General features: G+C 53.2%; 1 protein-coding gene across 2 annotated transcripts in view; it reads right to left on the bottom strand.

Annotated features, from left to right (window-relative positions):
* Positions 1 to 1,648: 1,648 nt before the first annotated feature.
* Nectin2 (nectin cell adhesion molecule 2) overlaps positions 1,649 to 17,035 on the bottom strand; it is a 33,934-nt gene continuing 18,547 nt past the window's right edge. Inside the window, exons 4-9 of one of the 2 annotated variants that reach the window (XM_028893845.2) lie at positions 16,854 to 16,971; positions 16,567 to 16,715; positions 7,567 to 7,720; positions 5,147 to 5,210; positions 4,907 to 4,993; positions 1,649 to 2,759 (exon numbers count right to left, since the gene is read on the bottom strand). In XM_028893845.2, coding sequence (XP_028749678.1) covers positions 2,496 to 2,759; positions 4,907 to 4,993; positions 5,147 to 5,210; positions 7,567 to 7,720; positions 16,567 to 16,715; positions 16,854 to 16,971 — 836 coding nt within the window. In that variant the 3' untranslated portion in view covers positions 1,649 to 2,495. Of the gene's footprint in view, positions 2,760 to 4,906; positions 4,994 to 5,146; positions 5,211 to 7,566; positions 7,721 to 10,260; positions 10,962 to 16,566; positions 16,716 to 16,853; positions 16,972 to 17,035 lie in introns of those variants that run through there. The other variant, XM_028893846.2, reaches the window with a different exon arrangement.

Here is a 17,035-nt window from a genome sequence, read left to right as displayed (position 1 = left end):
TCTCGCCGAAGCAGCCATTTCTATTGGTTCCTAGTCGCCATCGGGCCGTGCGGCTCCCTCGCCTTCCCCATTGGCTCGCACACCCCGCGCCCATTGGTTCGCGGCGCCGCGGGTCCGGAACGGCCTCGCTATTCGTCGATCCCGCTCGCTTTGCAACGCCTACTTGCCCATTGCCCCACCATCCGCCCGGGGGCGCGGAGCCCCGCCCTAGCAGACGCCGTGGCCATTGGCGGGGCTCGGCTCAGCCCGTGTGCTGATTGGCCACAGCACGTCTGGGGGCCGACCTTCGGTGACGTTTCCGTTAGGAAGCTCATTGGCGAAGGGGCCCGGGTCAAAGGCCGTGGGCAGAGGTGCGTTGCGCCGCAGACGCTGCTAGGCAGCAAGGTCAGCTCTCGCGCCCCGCCGGACCCCGCGGTGGAGGGGCTGGGTCGCCGAGGGGGGAGCCGGAAGTGCTGCCCCTCCCCGCAGTGCCTCGGGGAAGCCTGAAATCGGTTCTGTGGACGCTGCCCTGCCTCTGCCTGCCGACCAGGCCGGCCTTCCCCCCCGTGCAACAGCTGCCTTGCGCCCACCCCTGTGGTTACCCGTCATGCCGTCTGCCCCCGCGTCACCGGGGCTTCTATCTTTGGCCCATTCATTCCTTTCCCATTACCCAGCATTCAGTCCCCCATTCATTGCGCTTCGTTTCCTCGACCCGGTTTAGCCCATTTCTGCATGTTCACGCGCACCATCCTTCCGGCCTCTCTCTGATTAACCGTCTTGTCTTGGAATCTTTTTTTTTTTTTTTTTTTGGTTTTTTCGAGACAGGGTTTCTCTGTGTAGCTTTGCGCCTTTCCTGGAACTCACTTGGTAGACCAGGCTGGCCTCGAACTCAGAGATCCACCTGGCTCGGCCTCCCGAGTGCTGGGATTAAAGGCGTGTGCCACCACCGCCCGGCGGCGTCTTGGAATCTTTTGCCTCCTGGCTATTACCCAGTATATCCACAGCCCCTGTTCATCTCTTTGCCTCTGGCTCATTCATTTAGCTACATTACCCGTTACGCCTTAGGGCTTCGTTGGAAATGTTTTCCCCATGACCTATATATTTTTTTTAATGACCCCCTTTCCAACTCACTTTGTACTTCCAATCTGGCCCTGAATTGTAGGCGATCTTTCTGCCTCAGCCTCTCAAGTGCCCTTAACCTATTATTTGCTATTGACCCCTCTTGGCTGGTTACTGGTATCTTTATGTCTGTTTCCATGACTCTGAGCTGTTAATCATTAGGCAGCTGTTGTAGCCGTTCCTTTCAAGTGTGCATGTTAGATACCTCTGGCATCCCTATCGTTTTGTTTTATTTTTTATTTATTTATTTGTTTTTTGGTTTTTCGAGACAGGGTTTCTCTGTGTAGCTTTGCGCCTTTCCTGGATCTCGATCTGTAGACCAGGCTGGCCTCGAACTCACAAAGATCCGCCTGTCTCTGCCTTATCGTTTTGTTTTAGTTGATGTGGTTTGCTTATTACTATTATCAGTTTCTGGGGTATCTGTGGTCTTTGGGGGGAATCTATCTTGTGTTGACGTACAGCTCGCTGAGGCCTTGAGGCTCCATGCCTTTCTCATTTCCCTCATGTCCTAGCCCACCCACTCCCTTAACTTCTCACAGAAAACACGAGACTTTATCAAAGTATAAACTCATATTTTGTAGGAAATGCTTACAAAATAATGTTGCCCAAACTCCCAACCCAGATGCCCAGATGCCCCATCTCACACACACCCCACCCCCTAAAGAGGGATGTGTAATTCTCTCACTGGGTAGGGGTTCAAAGGTTTCAGTAGTCTTTAAGATAAGAGGAAATCTCTCAAACCTGGGGTGGCAAGGCACACTTGCATTAGGCTCTCCCCTCCAGCACTGCCTGGGCTTCATGCTCTGGAGACAGGAACTGGGGTACCGTGTGATGAGGAGAGGGTGTGAACCCTGAGATTCCTGCCTGCAGGAGTGGGTGGAGATGGGGAGGTCCTACCTTACACTGGGGAGTCCTCTCCTTTTCATCTTTGGGGAGGAGGATGGGGAGGGATCAGGTGGGCTTCTGCTGCCTGGAGGGCTCAGGTCTGAGCAGCAGGGAACCCCTGATCCCATTCTTTGCAGACCTGTGGGGACTCTTGCCTGCGGACAAGTCCAAGGTCTTCTTTGGGACTGCGTGGGTAGTTGAGATAGAGGTGGGCAGTGAGTGGCATGGTCAGAGGGGCACAGTCTTAGGAGTCCTTGAGGGGTCAGAGGTGGTGCAGAGGTCTGAGCTCCCTGCCTCGGGAGATAAAATTTCCAGGTTTCCAGTCATGCAGGTTTATCTGGGTCAGAAATCGTAAGCTGGAGGTCATGGCGGAGCCACTAAACAAGACATAGGTGGACTGCAGGGGTGACAGACAGCTGACCCTGGCTTGGCTGTAAGTCAGAGTGTCCCAGGTCACTGGTGGAAAGCTGAGGGGTCAAGGGTGAAAGGTGGGAGTTCAGAGCCCCTGCGCCTCACACATACATGGCCCGTGACACAAAAAAGTCTTTTCCCTGGTAGGAGTCGGAGGGGCTGGCGTAGGACAGGGCATCATAAATAGGGTTGATTTTATCCAGGAAGTCTTCCTCCTCGTCTTCTTCGTCTTCCAGACCCAGGGAAACCCTCTCAACAGGGGGTCCTGAAGGCACCAGAAGAGAAGGTCCCAGGCCCGTGGCCCCCAAAAGCAGGGGCCCTGACCGCTCTTCCAGGGTGGGCAGCTCATGATACCGAGGCATATCCTAGAAGTGGAGAGCAAGCAGGAACTCAAGGTCACCTCAGTCTCAGGATAGTGTCCCCGATCTGCCCCTTGGCCCAAGATTCCAGCCATCCTTGCCCCATGCCAACCAGACTCAGCTACCCCGTCATCCTTTCTCCCTGGGCTGAACTGCTTGGTGTGGACACCCATACCCAGCACTGACCTCATCCCTGAGCCCACATCCTTACACAAGAACATTTGACCTCTACTGGGGTCTGTCTGTCTGTCTGTTTTCTTTTTTGGGACTGGGTCTGCCATGTAGCCCTGGCTGCCCTGGAACTCACTCTGTAGACCAGATTGGCCTCAAACTCTGAGATCTGCCTCATGAGTGCTGACATGAAAGGCAGAGGCCACTATGCCCAGCAGCTGTTGGTTTTGTTTTGTTTCAGATAGGGTCTCACTGTGTGGTCCTGACTGATGGGGAACTCGGCATAGACCAGGCTGGCTTCACAGAGGCTAGAGATCCTTCCTCCCGCCTCTGTCCCCAAGTGCTGGGATTAAAGGTGTGACCATCAAACCTGGCTTCTTTTTTCTTAAATGTGTATGTGTGCACATCACATGTGTACTCAAGGAGGCTGGAGGAAGGCCGCGGATCCCCTGAAGCTGGGGTAATGTGAGCTGTCTAACACGGATGCTGAGAACTGAACTCGGGTCTCTGGAAGAACACCAAATGTGCTCTTAACAAGCAGTGAGTGCTGGGATTAAAGGCATGTGCCCTGGAAAAGGCAAAGGCCAATGAACTCGCCACTAGATCGGGTTAAATGTACACTGCTAACTTGTACACTGCTAACTTTTCTGTACATAAATGTAGTTACAAACTAAAAAAAAAAAAAAAAAAAAAAGGCATGCGCTACCACCGCTCAACCTCTTTTTTTTTTTGAGACTAGGTCTCCTGTATAGAAGACTGGCCTTGAACATACTATGTAGCCAGACTGACCTTGGACTTCTGATTTCCCTCTGTTCTTCTCTGAGAATGGGTCTCTACATAGCCCTGACTGTTCTGGTGGACCAGGTTGGCCTGGAACTCCCAGACATCTGGCTGCCTCCCTCCCGAGTGTTCGAAGCACAGGTCTAGGACCACAGTTACAAAGTGCTTGGGATTGAACCCAGGGCATTGTGCATGCTGGGCAAACCATACCAACCCAGTTATAGCCCGGCCTGACCTCAATCCTTTGGTCTGTTTGGAGACAAGGTCTCAAGTAGCTCAGGGTGTTCTTAATTAATTCACTTTGTAGCCAGGGATGACCTTGAAGTCCTGATCCTCCTGCCTCCATCTCCTTAGTATTGGGACAATGCACTATTGCGATCAGCCTGAGATTTTTTTTTTCAATCACGGTCTCACTATGTTGGGCTCAAACAGTGGTAATCCTGCCTGAGACTCCCTCCCAAGTACTGAGATTACAGGTGTTTGTCCTCACACCAGGCTCGGCTTCAATCCTTTCTCACCGTGTGTGTGTGTGTGTGTGTGTGTGTGTGTGTGTGTGTGTGTGTGTGTGTGTCTGTGTCTGTGTCTGTGTCTGTGTCTGTGTCTGTGTGTCTGTGTACATACAAAGGCCAGAAAAAGGTATCTGACCCTCAATGCTCAGTCACAGACAATTCAAACTCCAGCTCTGGTTGGTCCTCAAGACCACAAGACAAGCTCAAAACTTTGGAAGTCCTCAATCCTGCTGCTCTTCTTGGCTATTCTGAAACAAAGTCTCACTTTTTAACTCATGCTAGCCTTGAACTCACTATGCAGCACAGGTTGGTTGAAGCCACCAAATTCTTGGTGATTCTGCCTCAGCTTCCCAAGTGTCGGCATCACAGACAGGAACTACCGAGCCTGACCTCTGTCTTTATTTAACCTTGAGTGATAATCAAGTTTAAACCTCAAGCTGCTTTGGCCTCCTTTGACTCTGACCATCCAGGGGACCCCGGAGGAATGGATGTGTCCATCATAGAGGGGACCCCAGGGGAATCCTGTCTCCACCATAGAGGGGACCCCAAGAAAATGGCTCTATGATGGTATCTCTGCTGCAGGCACAGACCCTGGGCTACTCAGATGCTCTAGGTCACTCCACTCAATCCCGCCTTGACCCTTGACCCTTAACCCAGCCCTAAAACCACCATTGTTTACCCGGAAACTCCCACCTGATCAGCACAAGAGACACCGGCGTCGAAATATGGAGTCTTCATTGTGCTGTGCTCCGAGGCCCCCAGTGTGAAGAGCTGGGAGGGCTGTGGCATGACATAAAGGTACGTCAGGACCCCTCACAGTGGCCTTTCCCAACCAGCCCTGTCCCAGCCCAACAGCCCCCTTCTGGGATGGACCCCAGGGAGGAAAAGTGGGAAGGGAGGCAGGGTAGCTGGGGCTCCCGAAGAACATCTCACCATCTCTGGTTCCTCCAACTTGGCCTTGGGAGTCGGTGGCTTATAAGAGGGAGGTCCTTCCAGTCTGCAGGGTCAGGGGTGGGAGTCAGATCAAGGGAGGTTAGCACGCAACCCCCCTCCCCACCTCAGTCTGGCCACTTGCTGGAGCAGCGTCAAAAGGCTGTTTTTCTTCCTGTGGTTTTCAGCACCATCCCTGCCCCCACCCCAGTGCTCCGAGGGAGTCAAACTGAGTGAGACTCAGTCCTGGCATCCCAGACCCCTCTGGGAAGAATCCTCATTCACAGACGTGAGCCAGGTGTGTGGCACACAGGGTAATCCCAGCACTAAGGAGGGGCTGAGTGTAAGGCCAGCTCTGTCTACATGGTAAGTTCCAGGCGACGAGTGCCACACAGTGGGACCCTGTTTCAAAAACAAACCAAGGTGGATGGAGCCTGGAGAATGCCACTCAAGGCTGCCCTCTGCTCTCTCTACGTACAAACATGTCCGGTAACAGATACTTGATTAAGTGTGTATCCACACATGGAGGGAAGACACATAATGGGGCAGGTAAGGCTGTTTAGTGAGTGAAGGGATTTGTCACCAAACCTGATGACTTGACACCCAGATGGCGGAAATAGAGACTCCTTTGACCTCTAACTAGATAGCATTCACACACACACACACACACAGGGGCTCAAGGTAGCCATGGGCTAAACTTCTAAAAGGGGGCGGGCGAGATGCTCAGTGGGCAAGAGCACTGGCTGTTCCTCCAAAGGACCCGTGTTGAGATCCCAGCACCCACATTAGGGGTTCACAACAGCCTGTAACTCAAGCTCTCAGAGTCAAGGTCTTCTGGCCTCTGAGGGCACACACATACAGACAGTCACAGACACACACACCCACACACACAAAAGTAAATCTTCTTTTTTCAGTTTTTCTCTCTTTTTTTTTTTAGATTTATTATGTGCACAGTGTTCTTCCTCCATTATGCCTGCAGGCCAGAAGAGGGCGCCAGATCTCATCCTAGGTGGTTGTGAGCCATCATGTATGCGGTAGTTGGCAATTGAACTCAACGACCTCTGGAAGAGCAGCCAGTGCTCTTAACCTCTGAGCCATCTCTCCAGCCCTTCCTGTTTTGTTTTCAAGACAACATTTCTCTATGTATCCCTCCTGTCTTGGGACTCGCTCTGCAGACCAGGCTGGCCTTGAACTCAGAGATCCACCTGCCTCTGCCTCCTCAATGCTGGGATTAAAGGCATGTGCCACCACCATCCAACTAAGTAAATAAATCTTAAAAACAAAACAAAGCAACAATAAACATGGCAAGCACGTTGGCTCAGCAGATAAAGGTCTTGAAAACCTGAATTTAAGATGTGCAGTGGTGGCACACACCTTTAATCCCAGCACTCAGGAAAAGAGGAAGAGGTAGGGGGAATCTCTGAGTTCGATGCCAGCCTGGTCTACAGAGCAAATTGCAGGACAGCCAAGGCTAAATGGAGAACCCTCTCAAAAAACAAACAAACAAAAACAAAAAAGGACCTCTGGCCTCCACACCCAGGCCAAGGCCAACGCATCTATGTCCATGTGCGCAAACACACAATAATACCAATTTTATAAAATGTAAGCAATGAGCCAGGCATGGAGCTGCGCTCCTTTACTCCCAGAACTTAGAAGGCAGAGGCAGGAGGATCTCTGCAAGTTTGAGGTCAGTCTGGTCCACAGTGTAGGAAAAATGAAGGTCTGGAGAGGTGGCTCCTGGAGAGCACTTATTGCTTTTTCAAAGGACACAGGTTCAATTCCTGAGACCCACATGGCAACTCATGACCCTCTAGAGTACCAGGCACACATATAGAGTGCAGACACAATATACATCCAAGCAAACACACAGAGAAAATAAAAATAATTTTTTTCCCCCCAAACAGCCCTAGCTGTCCTGGAACTCTCTCTGTAGACCAGGCTGGCCTTGAACTCAGAAATCTGCTTACCTCTGCCTCCGAATGCTGGGATTAAAAGTGTGCACCACCACCACCTGGCTGATTTATTTACTTATTTTTAACTCAAGTTCTTACCACCTGACTCTCCCTGGCTTCTGTACACCCTTTTTTTCTTTTTTTGTATTGCTGTTTTTTGAGACAGTGTCATGTAACAGAGGGGGAATGACCTTGAACTTCTGATCCTCCGGCTTCTACCTTCCAAGTGCTGGGAACCCACACTTAGCAGCTGAAGCTCGGGGGAAGGTGGAGCAACAAGACGGTGGGGGCCTGGGCTCTGATGACATCTCAGGGACAGCTTCTAATACCCATACTTACCGAGGAAGAGAAAAATCTTTCCTCCCCACCCCATGGAAGAACCCAGCCATTTATGGTGGTGTCTCTGTACCACACTGCCTTTATGATTTTCCTCTTCAGTCCCCACCCACTTCTCAGGATCCCATCACTCACTCTTCTTCCTCATCAGTCCCCTGAAGCCTCTGCTCCTTCTGCTGTTGTCGGCAGATAAGGATGCCTGTGGCAGCCACTGCAGTGGCAATGATGGTGGCGATGATGCCTCCGATGATGCCGCCTGTGGCCCCTGCTCCCGCTGTGCTGGGTGACTCTGTTAGGACAAAGACAGCACAGGGCTTCATTAAGAGGAACTCAGGCCGGGCGGTGGTGGCGCTCGCCTTTAATCCCAGCACTCGGGAGGCAGAGCCAGGCGGATCTCTGTGAGTTAGTTCCAGGCCAGCCTGGGCTACAGAGTGAGTTCTAGGAAAGGCGCAAAGCTACACAGAGAAACCCTGTCTTGAAAAACCAAAAAAAGAGGAACCCAGAGCTGCAGCTTTCAGCCCCGTTCCTCACATCCCACATATGCCAGACTTTTCAATGATTGTTTGGAGACGGAGTCTCACTGTGTAGCCCAGGCTGAGCCCACGCTTCTGCCTTCTTGCCTTGTCTCCTTTGGCTGTACAGGAAACTGAATGCAGGGCCTCAAGCATGCTAGGCAAGCGCCCTGTGCCTGAGCACATCCTCTGCCTGTCCACTCAACCATGGCCGGGGGCTTTGCTCCATCCAACTGCCCCTGTGCTCCTGACTCAGGACCACCTGATCTGTGCAGATGGGAAGAGATCTGCAAGTGAACTAAATGCACGAAGTCCCCATCCTCATGCTCAGGGTCTTAGGGTAGCTCAGGCTGGCCCTGGCCGATAGCAAAGAGCAGATGCCACCTAAGGTCAAGCTGGAACTGGACTCACTACAGAGTGGGAAGGGGAACAAGGATGTGACAGAATGCGGACCCCCAGAGCCAGGCAAACAGGGCTTATCTGTGAAGGGGGATTTTGAGACCTCTGGGTGTACTGCAGAGAAATGGACAGCCTCGGGATATTTTTAAGGAACAAGGAGAGCCAGCTGTGACAGTTTAGGGGCACCTATAATTCCAGTACTCAAGAGGCTAAAGCAGGAGGATTGCTGAGAGTATGAATCCAGTCGAGGCTACACAGTGAATTCCAGGACAGTCAGAGCCACCTAGCCAAGACTGTCTCAAACAAAACAACCTCCACACACAAGGGAGAAGCAGTAGGAAGAGGTTTCCAGTCCAACCTTGGCAGCGAGCATTTGAAGACTGTCTCATAAAAAACAAAAGACAAACAGGAACAGCAAGGAGACTGTGGTATTGGGACAGAGTGAAGAGGAGAGAGGAAGGATGTGGAGGCTGTGGTGTCAGGAGCAGAACCTCTCATTATTAGGGGAACATCGTCTTGTTTTCTGGCCCATCAGGGGAGCTCACTCGACTTCCCATTCCCCATTGTTCAGGGTGCTCCTCTTAGCTAACTGCGGAGTTCCTGGAGCAAGGGCCCGTTTCCTCACTAGATCCGTAGCCCTGGGTCGGACACGTAGCTGGCACGGAAGGGGGAATCTGTGTGCAAGCAGAAGTCAAGCAGATTGGCTGCCCCGCCCTCCGTGACTGAGAGCATGGCGCCCCCCCCCCCAATGAATGCCCAGGACAGACAAGGATGCAAAACACTAAAGGTGTCACTGGTGTAGCTAACATGCTTCCCGAACTTGGAGAGGAAGTGACCCAGTTAGCATCCGCTCTCCTGCGGGGCATCCTCCAGAAGGTTCCAGTGTGTGCGCTGGGCCGGGGTTAGGGGTGAGTGAGCTGGAGCGCAGCACACAAGGCCACCTCAGACACTCAGTCCTTCCTGTCATTGTTGCTGGCTGGCTGGCCACGTTCCCACAGGACAGGCCTGTGATCTGGGCCACTTTGGTGTACCCAGCATGGTGGAGACAGGCTTGGCATTTTGGGACCTCAACTACAGGTTGAGGAAGTGCATGTATCCAAGCCTCCTGGCTACTCCACCCACCCGGAAGGTGTCATCTGATCCTAGTGTCCCAAGAGGCCACAGACGTGTGTGTGTGTGTGGGGGGGGGGGCGGGCGGATAAGCTCACCTCCTTCTCCCAGGGGCAGATGCTTTGGGACCCTTGGAGTCAAGATTGCTATCTGGAGGAGTATGTGTGTCTGTATATGTATGTTGTGTGTGTGTGTGTTGTGTGTGTGGTATATCTGTGCTGTGTATGTGGTATGAGTATGGTGAGGCCTCTCAGAATTCCTGGTAACCCTCACAGGACCAAATCCTGCCAGGAGGGTGGGAGACAGCCACCCAGGACGGCCGCTTTGAGGACATCAAGGTGGGACCATCTGGGTATTGCCAACACCTGGCACCTACGTCTCTAGCCTCAAGGTCCTCAAATACAGAGAGAAGCAGCTTTCTGTTCCTAGGACCCTCGACAACAGAGAAAGGAGACCTGTGTGGGACCCCCACCCCACCCCACAGATCATTAGAACTCAGGACCAAGGTAGCCAGCCTTTCTCTTCCTGAGGAAACTCAGCTCCGAAGCCAGTTTGCTTACCCACCTGTCCTGGGATCCAAGAGTTCAAGCCCCCTTCTCCACAATCATGTCTCAGAGCCTCCAAGTCAGGGACCCAGTCTAAATCCTAGCAGCTTCAGGGGAGCTTGGGCACACGTGGTGTGACATCTCCCAATCTGGGCCCCCACCAAATTTTCTTTCCGAGGCTCGATACTTAGTGGTCTCTGTCCCACCCACCCACTCCCCAGGGCACAAAGAGAGGGTCTGACGTATCACAAAACACCCCCAAGTTTTTCTGACAAGGCATTTATTAGCTCCTGAGTGTTTCGGGGCCAGGGCCAGGCTGGGGCCGAAAGCAAGCTCTGAGGAGTCCTGAGTGTGCACCATGGCGCTCTTGGGGTTCATGAGGGCCTGGAGATAGTCTGGTGTGTGGCTCCACTTGTCCTCCATTCAGAAACGGGGGAGGTGGCCTTCCAACTCTAGTGTGCCCCAGAAGAACCAGTCCAACCGGTCCCTAGCCATCCCGTTGCTGGCTGGCGTTGATGTGGTTGGCAGCGGGGGTGGGAATTGGCTTCTCTGTGTCCAGTGTCTACATTGTGGGGTCACACGTAAACTGCCCGCCGAGAAATGAGGGAGCCATCGAGATGAGATTCCATGTCGTCCTTAGGTGACTCGTGTGGAGGTAGCATGAGACCTTCCTCTGCCTTCGCCTCTTCTTCCTCTTCCTCTTCCTCTTCCCTGCCATCTGGCCTCATGGGCTCGGGGGATGCTGACCTCCAGAAGACAGGGCCCCCGTTCCCAAACGCCTGAGTCTTTGGATCATAGGATCCTCTCTCGCCATCATTTCCGCCTCCTCCAGGGCTCTTCCTCCTCCTCCTCCCCCTCAGCAGGATGAAGGCCAGGAACCCCCCAGCCAGAAGCAGCACCAGCAATGTTCCCCCCACGGCCCCCCACACCAGCGGACCCACATCTCGAGAGGCCTGGGGGGTGTCTGAGGAGAAAGGAAGGAGAGAGAAAAAGAAGGAGAGGGAGTCAAGTGGACACATCTCAGGGAGGGGATGGGGGAGACCCAGGACACAGGTTAGTGACCAGAACTTAGGAGAAGGGAGGAGGAAGGTGAGGAGGAGGAGGAAGGGGTGTGTGTGACCCTTCACCTCAGGGTGGGCACCAGATAAGGAGAGGCTGTCAGCCGATGCTGCCCAGGTAACTATCTATACCTACGACGCTCTCAGAACTGAGGACTGCAGCAAGGCGTGGCGGCACAGGACTGCCATCCTAGCCCCCGTGAGAGGGAGGCAAGAGGATCATGCCATCCAGGCTGCCCTGGGCCACGCAGTGAGACTATCTCAAAAACGCCGAGAAGGGGGAAGGGTTGGTGGGCTGAGGAGGCTGGCCAGCAGTAGAATGTTTACCTACAATCCCCCAGTGAGGGGCTGGGGTGTGGCTCAGTGGTAGAGCCCCTGCCTAGAACCCCCAGTGAGGGGCTGGGGTGTGGCTCAGTGGTAGAGCCCTTGCCTAGAATCCCCCAGTGAGGGGCTGGGGTGTGGCTCAGTGGTAGAGCATTTGTTTGCTTAGCATGTTCAAGGCCCTGTATTCCACCTCCAGCATTATACCAAACACCCAGAATTAAACCCACTTCTGTGACCTGCAATTACATCTTCTGGGGAAGCTCAGGTAGGACCCCACATTTGAGGCTACTCTGTCTCCTCCTCTCCCTCAAAACAATAAAGCCAGTAACATGCAGCCCCTGTATGCAGAGGTACAGAATGAGAGGTCGGTGTATGTAGAGACCCTCTGTTCCCTCCCACTTAGGCCCCGAGTGTGGGGGTGGGGGAAGTAGCGGGAGGCACTGATGATACCTGTCTATCCTCTTGGCTTGGGAGGTCTCAAATCACCTCCCCCATGTCACACAGCTCTTCCTAAGGTCCCCTGCGTCCTTCCTGGCTAGCTCATGCTCACTTCCCACAGCCCCTCCCCTCCTGTGGGGAGGCCAACAGCACAGGGGATTGGAAGCCTCGCCGCCCACCCGCGAGACTCCCGCAATACAAGAGTCCCGTGGGCTGTCATAACGGCTCTCAGCCCACTACAGGAGATGAAACGGGTGCCCGAAGGCTCTGCTGGGGGCCAGGTGTGAAAACTGCTTGGCCTCAGGTAACCAGTCAGCATTCCCTGACACCTGCTCACTCGTGGACCTACGGTCTCTGATGGCCAAGCTAGATTTCTCTGCCAACACTTTCAATTTTCTTTCCCAGCACTGGGAACGGAGCACTCTTGTTCATGCTGAAAAGGTGCTCTACCACTGAGCCACACCCCAGCCCCTCACTGGGGGATTCTAGGCAGGGGCTCTACCACTGAGCCACACCCCCAGCCCCTCACTGGGGGATTCTAGGCAGGGGCTCTACCACTGAGCCACACCCCCAGTCCCTCACTGGGGGATTCTAGGCAGAGGCTCTACCACTGAGCCACACCCCAGCCCCTCACTGGGGGACTCTAGGCAGGGGCTCTACCTCTTAGCTACTCTCCTAGTCACAGCATTAGGATTTGGTTTTGGTTTTGGAGAGGATTCCATGTATCTCAACTCATCCTCAACTTCCTAATCTCTTTATCTCCACCTCTCAAGTGCTGAAATCACAGGGCTGGATTACCACACCCAGTTTCTGAGGAATGTTCTTAAATAGAGTGTCATGCTGGACTGTTACTGCTTGCTTTTGATCCCAACGTGCAGGAAGCAGAGGCAGGCAGATCTCTGGGTTCAAGGCCAGCCTGGTCTACATAGTGAGTCCCCCACCACCCCCGGGCTACACAGTCCGACCCTGCCTCAAAACAAAAACCAAAATCAAGTAAACAAAATAATAAAAACATACACAAAAAGTAATAGTTTGGGGGGCTGTTTGCAAGTCCTATGCAAAGAGGACACTGTTGTATATGAGGACCCGCACCTGCGGGGGTGGGGGAGTGGGGAGCGGTCTCTGAAAGGAGACGACAGTACGTCTGTCTCTAAGCACTGCACAGAGGCAGGGATGCCCCTCGGCACGCTGGTCAGTGAGTCCCTCAGTCTCCTTCCCTGGAAATGTGGGTGCACCCAGGAAGTGCCAGAGGCACTGTGGAGCGTGGGCGGGACCTCCTCCTTCGTGTGTGAGTCCAAGATTGCGAGTCAGCTGCAGAGAGGCCTGCCATGTGGCACAGTGTGTCCCCTTGTGTTTTCATTGTTGCCAATCCAAACCATGGCCCAGTGAGACTGAATGTGTGGGAGCTACAGGGATGGGCCTGGGAGCGAGGCTTTGAGTCAGTACCTCGGAGAGCAGCTGGACCCAGAAACTTAGGTTCCCTGGTGGGTGGACCTCTCCAACTATTGCCAAACGGATTTATTTCCTTCCTTTTTTCCTCTTTTGTAAAGATATGGCTGGCCTGGAACCTGCGCTGTTGACCAGGCTGCCCTCCAACTCAAAGAAATCCTCCTGCCTCTGTCTCCCAGGTGCTGAGTGTGGGCCGCACCACCACACTCAGCTTGTTTGGTTTTCTGAGACAAGGCCTCAGGCGGCACAGACTGGCTCTAGACTCACTAAGTAGCCAATGCTGGCCTTGAACATCTGACCCTCCAGTCCCTACCTACCTTTCTGAATGCTAGAGTCACAGGTGTGTGCCAACAGGCCTGGCGCAGCCACTGGATTTCTAGGGTGCTCAGTGTGCCTGCGTCTGCAGGTGTAAAATTTTGGACTTGTCTCGAGATGATGTCATTACATATGGTGGTGTCATATGGCAGTTTGCTCAGAAAATAAACGGCTCAAAGGTTACAGGAAGTCCCAGACAGTGACGGGACACAAGGCTGCTCTGCTGCCTCTGTAAGCGTGTATACATAAGAGGGACGGAAGGCCGAGAGACTCAGACCTGAGCTGCCCGGGTGAGACGGAGACAGACAAGCTGAGCCGCCTGCAGGCTGTGCCGTGTGCTCCAGGCTCCCAGCCCTGGGAGCTGTCTGTCACTCATGCTGAGGTGGGCTTTGGGGATGCAGCCATCTTGTGTCATTCCTGCTTCTGTCAGTGACCTCAGTACAACTCATGGGTTCACCAAGTTGGACTGTGGTGCTATCCGCACACTGACCTGTCACCGACTCCCTATTTGGGATGAGCAGACGCTTGATCCTATCTCCCGAGGAATAGTGTCCCGCACAGGGTGGGCCTGTGACTGCCTTTATGGGCGCCAAGGGGGACTTTTCACTGCAGTTTTTCTTTGGGTTCTCTCTTTTAAAGATTTTATTTTATTTTTAACTCTGTGTGTGTGTGTGTGTGTGTGTGTGTGTGTGTGTGTGTGTGTGTGTGTGTGTGTGTGTGTGTGTGTGTAGACACACGAACATGTGAATGTAAGTGCCCAATGGAGCCAGAGGCATCAGATCTCCCTGTAGCTGGAGTTAAGAGGCAATGGTTAGCCACCCAGTATGGTTGCTGTGAACCCAACAGAGCGTCTCCGCAAGAGCAAGCCACACTTAACCACTGAGCCATCTCTCCAGGCCACCGATTCTCTCCACACTCGGGGTTTAAGACGATCTGACTGGACAGTGGACTATTTACTAAGCGAGGCCCGACTAAGTAACATGAGAAAGGAACATGGATGCACACTGGTTCCCCACCTCTGCCATGTGATGCCTGCTGTCTTTGCGTGCATAAGAAGGCTGTGACTAGATGAGACCCTAGGAGCTGCGTCCCCAGGTCCCTAAGCTGAGAGAAACCTCTTTTTATAAAGAAGACTGCTTCAAGCAGATCTCGGTGAGTTCAAGGCCAGCCTGGTCCACAAAGCAAGTTCCAGGACAGCCAGGGCTACACAGAGAAACCCTGTCTCAAAAACAACAAAACAAAACAAAACAAACAAAAAAACCCGCTGTGGTCAAGAGGAGACCTCAACATGAATGGCTTAGCAGATGATCCAGTGACTCAGGAACTCTGTAGTGGAGTTTCTGGATGCAGAGGTGTCTTCTGGAACGTTCTCAGATATTGGAGGAAGGGTGCTTCCGTATGTGAACTGTGGCACCATTTGACAGTGTTGTCCTCTGAGGGCTCAGAGCTGATGAGCAAGGCAAGTTGGCGTTCCTACAGGCAAGTCAGCTTGCTTTTGGGTGTCCGAGCAAAGCTGTGTGTGTCTCAGCAAGGGTGTGCCCAGTTATATCACAGGGCCAGGCTATGTTTTTCACTCTCTCTCTAAGTGATTTGTTGTATTTCTTAGGGTTCAGGTCCTGCCTGGTAGGGTCATTATTTCAGATTCATGTATCTGCATAGGTAAACTGTGTGTGGTACCTACCATGGTACTTTTAAGTCTTCTTTTTTTGCTTCAGTACGGAGGATTAAACTTAGGTTTCCAACATGCTAGTCAAGTTGAACCAGGCCCCCAGCCCCTCACTGAGAGATTCTAGGCAGGGGCTCTACTACTGAGCCACACCTCCACCCCCTCACTGGGGGATTCTAGGCAGGGGCTCTACCACTGAGCCACACCCCAGCCCCTCACTGGGGGATTCTAGGCAGAGGCTCTACCACTGAACCACACCCCCAGCCCCTCACTGGGGGATTCTAAGCAGGGGCTCTACTACTGAGCCACACCCCAGCCCCTCACTGGGGGATTCTAGACAGGGGCTCCACCACTGAGTCAAACCCCAGTCCCTCATTGGGGGATTCTAGGCAGGGGCTCTACCACTGTCCCATTTTCCTAGGCCTTTTCTTGTATTTTATTTTATGATTTATTTTATTTTATAAGATTATGGTTTTGTTCCGTAGCTCAGGCTAGCTTAGAACCACTCTGTGTCCATGTAGGCTCTGATCTTGTCATTCTTCTGCCTCACCCCCAACCAGGGCGTTTCTAAGAACAGTTCTCTCCTGGCTCCTGTGGCATGTCACAGGCCCTAACCAGTGTCACTCTTCCTTGGGGTGTGTCTCAGTGACAACGGTTCTGATGCTATAAGGTCACACCTGGGTGACTGGACTTCCAGGTTTCAAGAGAATTCCCAGCCTTGGGTTCATCTCCAGCTTGTGGGTCTTGGCTGTGGTCCTCATGACTGAGCAAGCTATTTCTTGCTCTGTGTGGGTCTGTACATCAGTAGCCACAAGAACCAGGTACACTAACACTAATGTGGTCTTGTCTGCTCCCAAGGACCAAGTTCTATATCTGTCCTTAGGCTCTGCTCCCACCACAGACTTGAGCCTGCCTGCTGATTCTCTTTTCTCACTGAACTTTGGGGCTTGCTTTCTTTGAAACAGGCTACCCTCACAGTAATCCTCTTGCCTCAGTCTCTTGAATAAATGCTGGAGCTATTAGACATACATCACACCCAGCTTAGACCTTGGCTTTTAAGATACCTCAGTGCAGACTTCCACTCTGTGATTCTCTGCCAACTCTCCTCTCGGGTCACCCCCCAGTTATAGCCTATGGTCACATCCTACACTTGCAGGCCAGGATGGAGAGGCTGAACTATATATACACTCATCTGTGCAGACAGAGGCGGGTCTAACTCCCTCTCATCCTAGGGCAGCATCAGTGACACCCCAAAGTGGACCCAAGCCCCAAAGGGAGAAACCACAGGGCTTTATATTCAAACGCCAAGACCTCCTTACCTCGGACCAGGATGAGCTGCTCAGCACGGCCTGTCCCCACAGCATTGGTGGCTGTGCAGATGAAAGTAGTGTTGACCAACCGATCCACAGAATGGACAAGCAGCTGGGCACCCTGGACGACTGCGGAGGCCGGGAAGACGCCCGAGGTCCTAAGGGTGCGGGGTGAGGTGAGTAGCCTAGCAGGCACCCAGGGAGAGCAGGCTGCCCCGGAGACTAAAACCGTCAGACCCAGGGTTCTAGAGCCCAGCCCTCCTCCCTCACACCCACCCTCGATTCACGTCACTCACGTGCTCCAGTCATAGCCTGTGGGCTCCGGGTTGCTGCGTACGTTACAGGTCAGGATGGCCTCACTGCGGCCGAGGTACCAGTTGTCATCATAGCCAGAGATGGTCACTTCGGGAGGATCTGAGAGGAAGGGACGGCTGACTCAGAGACCAAGGGGACTCCAGAACTGGGGACAAGTTAGCAC

The sequence above is a fragment of the Peromyscus leucopus genome, chromosome 1 (genome assembly GCF_004664715.2).
Source record: "Peromyscus leucopus breed LL Stock chromosome 1, UCI_PerLeu_2.1, whole genome shotgun sequence".
NCBI lineage: Eukaryota > Metazoa > Chordata > Mammalia > Rodentia > Cricetidae > Peromyscus > Peromyscus leucopus.
Note: the sequence above shows the minus strand (reverse complement) of the source record. Positions and strands in the feature narration are given on the sequence as shown.